This window comes from Taudactylus pleione, unplaced genomic scaffold (genome assembly GCF_031769625.1).
Source record: "Taudactylus pleione unplaced genomic scaffold, aTauple2 ptg000093l, whole genome shotgun sequence".
Lineage (NCBI taxonomy): Eukaryota > Metazoa > Chordata > Amphibia > Anura > Myobatrachidae > Taudactylus > Taudactylus pleione.
Window position 1 is genome coordinate 41568401 of NW_028284495.1, and position 12823 is coordinate 41581223.

Consider the following 12823-nt stretch of genomic DNA (forward strand, 5'->3'; position numbering starts at 1 on the left):
GTGCATACATATCCATCCAGGATGGCATCATAGGGGGCAAAAACATGGCCGGATGCAGTGGCTGAGGATATCTCATCGCTGGGGCCACTGGAACCGCCAACCGTTCCGCCGTCTGCGCCATGATCTGGGAAAAAGAAGCCCAAGGAGGCTCTTGCCCAGAACCCAGCAAATTTGATTGCTGTGGAGACTCTTTAAAACAATGAGCACAGAGACCATTTTGTATAAAATCCTGAGGGGATAAACCCACTTTACAGGCCATACAAGATATCAACAGGGGGACCTCTGCCACCTGTCTTTCAGATTTCTTTGACATAATGATTTCTTATGTACAGAACCCAGTATACATGTGAAAAGCCTCTCCCAACCCCACACACCTGTAGCAGAGGGCTATAAAGGGAAATAGCAGTGATAGGTTAGCGTTTTGTAACATACACAATTTTTCACAAACACAAACAATGCATATATATATATATATATATATATATATATATATATTGTGATAGGATCATTGGTAAAGTGGTCTGTGGCAGGTACATTTGTCCCAGATTCCTGTCTTATGTGTTTTAAACCTCCAGGAGAAAGTCTGCAGTGTAGCAGGCTTGAGTCTCGGCTTTTTGAAAAGCCGGTTTGGGACCTGGGGTTGTGGGTGAGAGGAGAGGGAGGGCTCCACCCACGGCCACTCCAGGTTTTGGTTCTCTTAGCCTGGTAACAGGCTTGTTAGGGTTTCCACCTGAGAGTGGCCAATATAAGCCTAGTGTATTGAGGGCTGATTGTCTCACCTGGGAGAGCAGACAGGGAGTTTGCTCAGAGACACTTGAAAACCTAACTGTAAGTGTTGTGCTGTGCCCTTGTTGCTGGTGAGGGCATTAGGCCCTGCCAGGTTCTGGTAGTGAGGGAACTACCTGTGAAGTTAGTGCCCCGACAGGGCTAGGATTTATGTTTATGTTTTCTTTATGTTTTCTTTATGTTTGTTTCTGACATTGTACAATAAAGACTGGCGCCGACCAGCTTGTACTTGCATCCAGTCTAGCGTACTGTTTCCCAGCTGCTGTGTGTGAAAGGAAGGAGTCCTCTACCCAGGAGAGGGACCCCCTAACCTAACTGTGTCACTATATATATATATATATATATATATATATATAATTTAGCAGAGCTTATGCAATCTAGGCTCCCAATGAACTACGAACAGCCTGAAGCTTAGTAGCATATGGAGCTCTGTATGAGCGGTCCCCAGAGAGAGGCATACAGAGAGACTGACCCAACACCTCCTAAGTTAACCAGCCACGGAGAGCACCAGGAGTGAACTGTGGCAGACTCATAAAGGCTGGAGGCTGGGAGGAGCAACCAAAACGCGGAAAACCATCGTGAGGGCCGTAGTTTAGGTTGGGGGAGGGGACGCCGGGGAGGCAAAACCTCCCCTACGCTGTGTGGATCCACCCGGCTCACTGACATGGCCGCCACCATTTCTATGGTTGTCAGGAACATCACGTCCCGGTGGTCTAGTGAAGGGAGGCAGACGGCGCTGGCACCCCAATACAGCAGTTCCCCGGCCAGTCTCCACACAGCGGCCGTCGCAACCACACTCACCTGCATCCCCTGTACTCGGTCGCGGTCCAGAGCCTGAGCCCCTGCCGAAAGTACCAGTTGTTAGAACAGCGTTGCGGCGCCGGCAGGGGGTAGATGGAGCAGGTGACACATGCGTCTCTCATCAGACGCTTAGCTCTCAGACCGTGCCATCTGCCCACAGGAAAGAAAAAAAAAAAACTTGTCTTAGGGACTGCTCCAGCAGTCCCACTGCTAGTGTGGTGCCTTCTTGCACCAAACAGAACAACTGATGGCGGGGTATATGGGGGAGGATCTGATGCATCCTGGGAGCCGAGAGCTTTAATTAACTGTTTGGTGCCTGGATACATCCATATACCCCCAACATAATGGCTGTGGACCCCATGGACCCCGAAGAAGAAAGTGTGATTCATCACACCAGGCCAACTTGTTCTATTGCTCCATGGTCCAGTTCTGATGCTTGCGGGCCCATTGCAGGTGTTTTGGCTAAGTACATAGTCAGCATGGGCACTCTGACTGGTCTGCGGCTACATAGCCCCATATGCAGCAAGCTGTGATGACTAAATGTTCTGACAACTTACTATCATAGCCAGCATTAAAATTTTCTGCAATTTGTGCTACAGTAGCTCTCCCTACACACGTCAATGAGCCTTGAGCGCCCATGACACTGTTGCTAGTTCACTGGTTGTCCTTTCTTGGACCACTTTTGGTAGGTAGAAACCACTGCATACCGAGAACATCGCACAAGACTTGCAGTTTTGGAGATGCTCTGAAAAGTCGTCTAGCCATCACAGTTGGGCCCTTGTCAAAATCGCTTAGGTCCTTACACTAGCCCATTTTTCCCTGTTCCAACACATCAACTTCAAGAACTGACTTTTCACTTGCCGCCTAATATATCCAACCCCTTGCCATTGTAACAAGATAATGTTATTCATTTCACCTGTCAGTGGCTTTAATGTTATGGGTGTATATTGTCAAGACAATATCTGCAGGGAGTTAATATTTTCAAAGCACTATACAGATGTGTCCACATACATCTAGCCTCCTTGCTCGTTAAATAGCCCTTCTAGTTGTGCCATGCCGTGGTGTGACTCTCTAGAGTGTCTTTTCATGCAACGTTTTACCCTCAAATGTGACTTATTCGCACAGCGGTGCGAATAGAACGCACAAGCACCTTCTGTTTAAAATATGTGGCATGCCTATGTTCTGTGTGCAACTGCTGGTCTATCTGCATGCGAAACACTGTTACAGTGTCACATCCGCTGACACTGTAACATGGCTACATCTGCAGTCACACACAGGGCTGCAATCAGGAATTGTGGGGCCCGGGTCTAACAAAAATAGGCAGGGCACCCCCAGCCCCCACTCAAGCCCCCCTTCCCCCGCTGCCTGGGAGAAAGCAGTCCCCTAGCCAGCTCTACTCCCCACATCTGCAACAACTGACATACTGCAATAAATAAAAGATTAATTACACTTACCTCCTCAGTCCTCACAGCGCGGCTCCATTCTAATTCGGCGGCGCAGCGCTGGTGACGTCATGACGTCACGTTGCGCCGACTCACAAGTTGCGGCAGGTAGGAGACTCGGAGCGAGGTGGAGAGGGAGTGCGGCAGCTATGTGAGAAGTGACTCACTATGGGTCACTTCTAATGTGTGGCGTCGGGCGGTAGTAGTGGGCGGCTCGCTCTTAGGAGCGGGCCCGTCACTCTCTATAGAGGTAGCGGGCACCGGCGGCAATAGGAGCGGGCAGAGAGTCACACTTCTATTGTGTGGCAGCAGAGGGTACTAGCGGGCGGGCCCCCTTAGTGTCCGGGCCCGGGACTCCAAACCCGGCAGTCCCCCCCTGATGGCGGCCCTGGTCACACATACTGTAGAACAAAAGCATTCCGCATATAATTTTAATCAACAGAAGCTGCTTATGTTTTATTTGCAGCGCTGTGCGAATAAGGCGCATCTGAAGATAAAAAAATTGCATGAAAAGACACTCTGAGCTACCGAGTCACACGGCACTCACGCTTGATGTGTAATGCAACTTGAACTGCACAGAATATAGATAGATGTATGTGGACACATCTGTAGATGTTACTTGGGAGAAGTTCACCTTTAGCTGTTGCCTTTTCCTTAATGCTTTACATGCACACTGGTACTCAGATGCCCCCAGGACTTAAGCTCTAAGTAAATCCTTAATGTCCCATGGTATATCCAGGGTTGAACTGAATGTGACATATACGTATAGGCGGCACTGAGTGTGGAGCTAGTAACACTGGAAGTGCAGTAACAGTGTGAAACAGCCAAAGAGCTCACAGGATTAAGAAAGCAAAGTTCAGGGACAGGCCAAAGGTCAGAACTGCCATCAAACAGACTAGCCAGGTCACGATCAAGTTTGGGACAGGCAGAACAATATCCTGGAAACAAGAGAAGGTTAGGAGAACAGTCAACAATATCTAAACCAGTCTGGTTCAGCAATAAGTAATCATAAGCAATTTTACAGTGGGTTCAGCATGGTCAGCAGTTCCACTTGATTATCCAGTTAATTGTCACTAGGAAACCCTCAATCACTGGGGATCCTCGGATAATATTGAACCTGATCCTCTTGGATGATGTACTACATTCTTGTGTAGTATATCCGGTTTACATTTTACTACTTGTGTCTGAATGGCTTACATTTGAGGATCTGCTACCCATCTATATTATTAACACTCTCGAGTTTCTCAGTATATTGATTGTGATCGGCTAATACACCAGTATTGTAACGGAGAGCTGCATTTAGTATCAGTTACCCTATAACAGGGTGTCGCAAACTTGGTCCTCAAGGCGACGTAACAGTCCTGGTTTTAAGCCTATCCATGCTAGTGCATGGATGGTATAATCAAAATGACTAAGGTACTAATTTGGTCGCCTGTGCTTGAGCATGACTATCCTTAAAACCTGAACTGTAAGGGTGCCTTGAGGACCTAATTTGTGAACCACTGGCTTATAACATATCAAACTGTTCTTTGGTTATACTGTACATTTATTATGATTGTCATTAAATAGCACCAACCCATTTCCCAGTACTGTAAAGGTCATTTTATTTAGACTTATCCTCCATTCTTTGGAGCATCTCTGCTTGTTCTACTAAATGCATAAAAACACCAGTAAACAATAATAATCTAATGCGCTCCCCCTGGTGCTGTACTGGTGTTGTCTACTGTATTTTAAGGAGTATATGACTGATGATTCTCGAGTAATATCTACAACACAGTGGGCGTAATACCCTGTGATGTATTGATGTGTCATACACACTATGGACTAGAGATAGTGGAAGTACACAGCATTTAATGTAGTAAAAACCACAACAAAATACAATAGGTTATACTGTTGCTAGTCAAAGTTATAATGGAGGTAACTAAAATATGGGTACAGTAATATGGAAGGTGAATCCCAATGCACGTGATAAGTAAAACTGGTAATGTGGTTATGCTGATATAGTAGAGGAAGTCAACAGGTGGCGTCCCAACCTCAGTTGATCCTTTTCAGTCACCTCTTCAACAAGTGAAGCGATGGGTATGTAGAGGATGATCGCACTGTGTGGGGTAACACAAGTGCGGGGGTACCTGTATGTTGGAGTCTCTGTGTCAGGCTGTCTGGAGTTCGCCGAGTTTCTCTCCAGGGACGCAACAAGCAGCACACCTGGTCCTGGTGGTCCGCTTAGCGTCAACCTGGGGTGTAGCTCCGTGGTTGGTACAGCAGGTTTTGCGGTGTTGCCGGTGGGGGGTGAGCCAAGTTACTGCTGTGCCTTCCTCTCCTTCTCTCGTCCTGAGTGGAACAGTCTCCTCTGCGTTGCAGCGCTGATCGTCCGGCACCTATGTTCTTCCGGGTAGAGCGCGCTCTAGAGGCAGGTAGCGGTCACGCGATTTGGAATTCAGGGAAATTTCAGTATCATGCAGGAGATTGAGTGTGGGTCCCAACGCGTTTTGGCCCTTTAGGCCTTCTTCTGTTAACACACCCCCAGAGGAAGGCCTAAAGGTCGATTAATCCGAACTGCGCATGCATCGCAGCGTGCGCGAGCCAGACCCTGCATCGGTACTGCGTACGCAGACTCTTTACAATGTGATCAACACGAAGTGCCGTTTGTGGGTGGTGACGGAGTGGTGGTCGGGTGAACGCAGGCGTGCCTGTGCATAAATTATCCACTGCATGGCCATAAGCAGCCATAGCACTGATAACGTGCGTGGCTGTTAGCAAATTCTGAGTAAAGTCAGGGCTTGTGCAAGTGTGTGTCTGGGTCCGATGTTACCGATTGTTTCGCTATGTTGCCCTAATATACGGATGTAAGGGGATGTGGGTGTCTGTCAGGATGCAATCACAATGTGAATGCAAACATTTAAATGGCACTGCTGATATTATCAACTGCGGTGCCTGCCTATACATACCCTCCAACATAACCCCTTCCACCAGGTACAAAATTCTCCACTCCTGGACTTCACTCTTAGGCCCACTCTTATGGTCTGACATGGAGGATCACTATGGGTACCCCTGAATTGGCCTGTTAAAGGTGATTGGGGTTTTTAAAAAGCCGCAGCAGGTGCATAAATGCGTCTTTCAAGAAGTGGTAAAAAAAAGCATTTAGCTTTATGTTTTTGGAAAAACAAGGTCCCATCAAATTTGGGGTACATGAAAATGGGTGCAAGCATATTTTTAAGTCCCTAAAGTGATTTTTAAAAATTCTTCAAAAATCCACCCGCATTCTAGAAAACACCTGCTGCATACTTGGGGACCTCCCCTGAGTCAATTTCGCTAGTTTTTAAGTTTGTCCCACAACTTTTTTTTACGCTCCCAAAATGAAACAACTTTTTTAGGGGTGTCCAATGCTAATTTAATTTTTTTTTTTTACACAGATTACTTAAAGGGGACATTCCAAAGGCTGCAGGCTATTTTTTTTTAATTCTGCACTCCAAAACCCCAATTCTGAACTTTTTTTCGCCGCCTATGCAGTGGTGAAAACTTATCCCCGTTTTTTTACAAAGACTTTTCGCACCTGTGAAAAGTCTTTGAAATTGAATATGGAGATAAGTGAAAATGACATCATCGGCGACAAATGATTGCCGATAACTGACTTTTTGCTCCAAATTGAATATGGCCCTTAATTGATTATTGCTGTCACCTGTGTTGAAACACCCTTTTCACATCAATTCAACACATGTGACTGCAATCATATATGCAGAGGAAAGTCCAGGAGCAGAGCATTTTGTACATAGTGGAAGGCGTAATGTTGGAGGGTCTGGCGTATAAGCAGAATTGCGATCCAAGGTGAATCAGGCCCATAGTCACTGTAATGGGGGTATCCACTTAGCGACTTAGCCAAGCGATTGTTATCGTGCAATCGCTTGCAAATTGCGCATGCATCGGGCATTTTTCGTCAGAAGCGACCAGCGATGCGCGTGCCCGCTGGTCGCTTCTGACATCCGACATCGCCCGTACATGCAGGTCAACCTGACGATCTCGTCAGGTTCAGCATGTGCGGGGATGAGGGATGTGCCGGGACTGAACGAGTGAACGTTCAGTCTAGGCACATCACTAGGTATACAAACGACAGCACGATTGCAATGTCGTAATCGTGCTGTCGTTTGTATATATTGCCAAGTGGAACATCAGAAAACAAGATTCTGTTGTGGCAACCATTGCAATCCTGGCATTGAAAGTAAAAAACATTTAATTGAGCCCGGAACAATAATAGTTGCCAACCATTAGTTTCCGATGTTCATCCCTAATAATACTGTATGTTTTGCGCTACTGTCTATACTAATTAAATAATCCCTATTGTGTCTTCTACGCTCTAGGTCATCAAATTTGGGAACTAATCACCAGATCTCAGTCAAAAGTAGTTTTATCACGGACACAAACAGTAAGCGCCGGGTGACATTGCTGCAGTGCATGGAGGTAGTGACACTGCTGGGTGCCGCCTGGCCGGAATGCGTAGTCTCCCGCATGAACAGCAGGCAGTCAGCAAAAGTACTACAACACCACGTGACACAACAACAATATCACGTGACGTGAGCGCAGCCCGGCTGTTGGACTACGCATTAGGCGGCTAGAAATTACGCATGCGCAGTACACCTTACACGTATAATACAGAATTGGAATCACCATATGACGTTGGCTGCCGGGAGTTGAGGTATTAGTGCGAGTTCTGAGCCGTCGGCATGTTCGTAGCTCGCAGTATAGCTGCCGATCACAAGGATCTGATCCACGATGTCTCATTTGATTTCCATGGCAGAAGAATGGCGACCTGCTCCAGCGACCAGAGCGTGAAAGTGAGTGAGGGCGGGGAGCACATGTGTGGTGGCACGGACTCGTGGAATTCTGATAGTATGAACTGTTGTGGAACTAGAAGTCCCAGATTGACACGTCAGCTAGCTTTGGTACTACTGCCTGTTTGTTTACATGCGTCCTGCCCATGCATTGCTCTGTCCTTTAGACCAGTGATTGCCAACCTCGGTCCTTAAGGCGCAATAACAGTCCTAGTGATATCCATGCTAAGCACAGATTGTTAAATCAAAATAACTGAGGTACTAATTAAGTCACCTGTGCTCAGGTATGGCTATCCTTAAAACCTGGATTGCTAGTGTGCCTTGAGGACCGTGGTTGGGAACCCCTGCTTTAGACTTTCGGTCCACCATTGAAAAGTGTGGCCTGCTGCTCTTGGGTGACAACTATTTCTTTAATGCATGAAAACAACGAATGAGAGAGTGCTGCAAATACAGTGTTATATTATATACATAGGATTGTACTTGTCAAAATTGCCAAAAATATTTGTCACTTTTATTTGAAGGTTTGGGACAAAAGTGAAAATGGTGATTGGCATTGTACTGCAAGCTGGAAGGTAAGATGGACCCTAGTTTCTTGTGGGTTTTTTTTGTTCTCTGGTGGAGATTTTGTTTTTGTTATGAAAGGGAGAGAAATGTATCAAGCCTTCTTAAGAGTGGAGAAGTTGCCTATAGCAACCAATCAACTTCTACCTAGCGTTTTATAGGATGTACTTGGTAAATGCTACCTTGAAGTTGATTGGTTGCTATAGGCAGCTTCTCCACTTCTATTTTCAATGCATGATACATCAACCCGATTATTTATTCAAATGTATCCTTTTGTAATGTGACATGTAACATTGGATCCTTAGTGGCAATGCATTATCTGTTTTTTACCAATATTGTCTAAACTAAACTGGGCAGTATTCCCAAATGTTATTTTTATGCAGTAGCTAAAGTTAAGCATTTTCTGATTATATAATTTTCATTTATGTAAAAGGCTAAAAATATGGCTTTCTGATTATTTGCTAAATTTATTTTGTCCTTAGACTTGTCCCGTAAATTAGGGCTGGCCAATAGGTCGATCGCTAATAGGCACTAATACAGTGGTCATTGTATAAGGGGCACTACTGTGGGCATTGTGTATAAGGGCACTACTGTGTCGTAACGTGAATAAAGGAACTACTATGTGGTGTAATGTGAATAAGATTGTGCTGCTGTGTGTAGTAATTTGAATTTGGGATACTGTGTAATTTCAGCAGGACAGACCCCACGTCCCCTGCTGTGAGGTTACGCCCCCTTTTCCAGGCTTTGTAGATCATGAAAGTTTTTTTCGTTTTAAAAGTGGATCACCGAGTCCAAAAGTCTGGCCACCCTTGCCGTAAATGGATGACTGTTGTTTTCTTCTCTTCAGACACACAGTGGATCTGTATGGCGTGTAACTTGGGCTCATCCAGAGTTTGGGCAGGTATTGGCCTCATGCTCTTTTGACAGAACGGCTGCTGTCTGGGAAGAAATAGTAGGTGAATCAAATGACAGACCTCGAGGACAGAGTCACTGGGTAAGACTCTTCTTGAAATTTTAATAATACCAGTACTAGACAGACTAATTATTATTATTTATGTGGCGCCACAAGTGTTCCGCAGCACCTTACAAAGTACATAAACAATTAACTTGACCAGCAACTTAATGTACAATACAATCTAGGATAAGGACATGGATAATAAATATTGCTAAATTACATGTTACGACCATAACACCCAGATATGCAGCAGAGCGTAAGCAACCAAGTGTTGGGTGCCCTAGTGGGCAGTAAGAAGTAGATGAAAGTAAGGAGAAGCACAAGAGGGTAGAGGGCCCCGTTTGTTAGAGCTTACATTCTAAAGGGGAGGGGCAGACAAACAGGTGTGACACATGGGGTAGACAGGGAGGAAGCAGCATGTAGCAGCAAGTTAGGATGAGAGCTTGAAGGCTTTGATGAAGTAGTGGGTCTTGAGAGCCCGTTTGAAGGATTGTGGAGAGTCTGATGGGGCGAGGGAGGGAGTTCCATAGGTGGGGAGCAGCACTGCAAAATCTTGGAGGTGGGAGGCAGTAATTAGTTGGTATGTGAGGCGGCTAACATTTGTTGACCGAAGTTGGCAGAAAGGAGAGTGAAGGGATGTAAAAGGGAGAGGAATGGGTGAGGGCTTTGTAAGCAAATGTGAGAACCTTGAAATGGGTTCTAAAAAATGAAAGGGAGCCAGTGGAGAGCTTGTAGTAGAGAGAAGGCAGATGTAGAGCATTTTGGAGAGGAAGATGAGCCGAGCAGCAGCATTGAGGACAGACTGGAGAGGAGAGAGAGAGATGGGAGTTGGGGAGGCTAGATAGGAGGAGGTTACGGTAGTCCAAACTGGAGATGACCAGTGAGTGTATGAGGGTTTTAGTAGCATCCTGGGTGAGAGAGAATCTAATCTTGGAAATAATTTTGAGATGGAAACGACAGGACTGGGAGAGGTTCTGGATATGTGGTTTGGAGGAGTCCAGGATAACTCCATGACACCGCACTTTGGGACAAGAGGAGATAGTTGTGCAATTAAATGATAAAGAAATAGTGGGAAGTGAGGTTATGTTGGAGGGTGGGAAAATGATCAGCTCAGTCTTGGACATATTAAGTTTAAGAAATTGCTAGGTCATCCAGGACGAGATGGCAGAGAGACATAGATACGAGTGAGTAGAGAGGGGGAGAGGTCAGGGGAGGAAAGATAGATATGAGTATCATCAGCATAGAGATGATAATGCAGGCCAAAAGCTGATGAGTTCACCAAGATAGGACGTGTAGAGGGAGAATAGTAGAGGTCCAAGAACAGAACTTTGGGGAACACCTACTGTAAGAGGCTGTGGCGGGGAACTGGAGTCACGAGAGGAGACTGAGAAGGACCGGTCAGAGAGGTAGGAGGACAGCCAGGAGAGGGCAGTGTCATATAGACCAAGGGAGTGAATGATTTGCAGCAGGAGAATGGTAGTCCACAGTGTCGTAGGCAGAAGAGAGGTCAAGGTGAATGAACCCAGAGTAGTGGCCCTTGAATTTGGCAGCAATATCGTCGGTGCTGACTTCTGTGAGGGCAGTTTCAGTGGAGTGGAGTGAACGGAAGCCAGACTGAAAAGGGTCAAGGAGGGAGTGGGAGGAAAGAAAGGTTTTAAGGCGATTGTAAACCATATGCTCAAGGAGCTTTGAGGCAAAAGGGAGGAGAGCGAGATGGGACGGTAGTTGGAGAGAGTGTTAGGATCAAGGGTAGGTTTTTTTAAGAATGGGGGGAGACAAGCGCTTGTTTGAATGCAGAACGGACTGTGCCAGATGAGAGGGAGAGATTGAGGAGGTGGGCAAGATGGGAACAGGCACAAGTAAAGATGGAGATGTGAAGGCATAGGGTTAAGGGGGGAGGTGGAACGGGAGGGGGTGGGAGACTTCTTGACTTTCTCTTCAAATACAGGGGAGCACGATGTCAGAGTAGGTCAAATGGATGGGGAAGGATGATCTGGGAAAGGAGGCGGTCTAGAACTGGGAGACTGGTGGGGTATGATGTCCTGATGTATGGTATAAATTTTAGATGTAAAGTAGGTAGCAATGTCAAGGGCAGAGTGAGGAGGGGAGGCAAGGAGTGGGTGGACAGAGGAGGGAGTTGAAGGTGGTGGAGAGATGCCTGGGATTTGAGGACTGGGAGGAGATGAGGTTCTTGAAATAGATCTGTTTAGAGCGGGAAAGGGCAGCACTATAGGATGAGAGCATAAATTTGAAATGGAGAAAATCTGCCTTAGATCGTTATCTTCTCCACTGTCTCTTGGCAGCTCCTGAACACTTTTGCAGGTATCTGGTGCATTTGGAGTGCGAGGGTGAGTAGTAATCACCGGAGCAACAGAGTCCAGAGAAGAAGTAAGGGAGGCATTGTACAGTGAAGCAGCTTGTTCAAGGCAGGAGAGAAGTGAGTTAAGCAGGGGGAAACGGAAACTGTTGATAGCCTCAATGTTACAGTTCGTGATGGTGGCCTTAGGAGGTAGAGGAGGGAAAGAAGAGAGGGATAGGTTAAAAGTGAGAAGGTGATAGTCAGAGAGGTGGAATGGAGAGTAGGAATAACCTGAAATATCAGCGGTGAGTGAAGACTAGATCAAGCGAATGCCCACTCGCATGGGAGGGTGAGGAGGGCCATTAAGAGAGAACAAAAAATGTGAGGCTAAAGAGTTTGGAGGCAGAGGATTCTGTGGGTATATCAAGTGAAATATTGAAGTCACCTAGGATAATAGTGAGAAGGTCAGAGGAGAGAAAGTGAGGGAGCCAGGAAGCAAAGTTATCAAGGAACTTGGAGGGAGGGCCAGGGGGACCGTAAATGACAGCTACTTGCAGGTGTACTGGTTGGAAGAGGCGTATAGAGTGAACTTCAAATGTAGAGAATGTAAGGGATGGTTCAGAGGATAGAAGGACCCCCACTATGGCGACCTCCGGGCCGAGAGGTGTGAGAGAAGGTGAGGCCCCCAAAGGAGAGCTGCAGGAGAAGTGGTAAAATCCAGGTTTCGGTAATGATTAGTAGATGTAGGGAGTTGGAGATGAAAAGGTCATGGGTGGGAACCAGTTTATTACAGACTGATCTGGCATTCCAGAGGGCACAGGATAGAGGGACAGTATTTGTGCGAGAGAAGGTGAGATTTATTTGGGTGACTGAGATGAATGCAGTGGAGAGATTGTGTTGGAAAGGGAATCTGTAAGCGGTGGGCAGGGAGGGAGTTTAATGAAATGTGGGTGGAGGTGGGGTGATGTGGCATGGAGAGGGGGTTTGGAGGAGGGATTAGATGTGGGGTATTAGGACCCAGGTGGGGTAGAAGAACATAAAAGTGGAATAATGGGAGAGGAGAGGGAGGAAGGCAGACAGGAAAGGAGATAAAGGAAGGAGGAGGAGGAGACAAGGGGGAAATGATACCTGTGGAAGTAGGGCGCAAAGCAGA

General features: G+C 46.5%; 1 protein-coding gene across 3 annotated transcripts in view; it reads left to right on the top strand.

Annotated features, from left to right (window-relative positions):
• Positions 1-7643: 7643 nt before the first annotated feature.
• SEH1L (SEH1 like nucleoporin) overlaps positions 7644-12823 on the top strand; it is a 62093-nt gene continuing 56913 nt past the window's right edge. For all 3 annotated transcript variants that reach the window (XR_015878210.1, XM_088469724.1, XM_088469726.1), the window contains exons 1-3: positions 7644-7858; positions 8377-8427; positions 9264-9410. Coding sequence is in view for 2 of the 3 variants with exons in the window: in XM_088469724.1 (XP_088325850.1) it covers positions 7748-7858; positions 8377-8427; positions 9264-9410 (309 nt within the window). In the remaining variant the exon portion in view is untranslated. The remainder of the gene's footprint in view (positions 7859-8376; positions 8428-9263; positions 9411-12823) is intronic.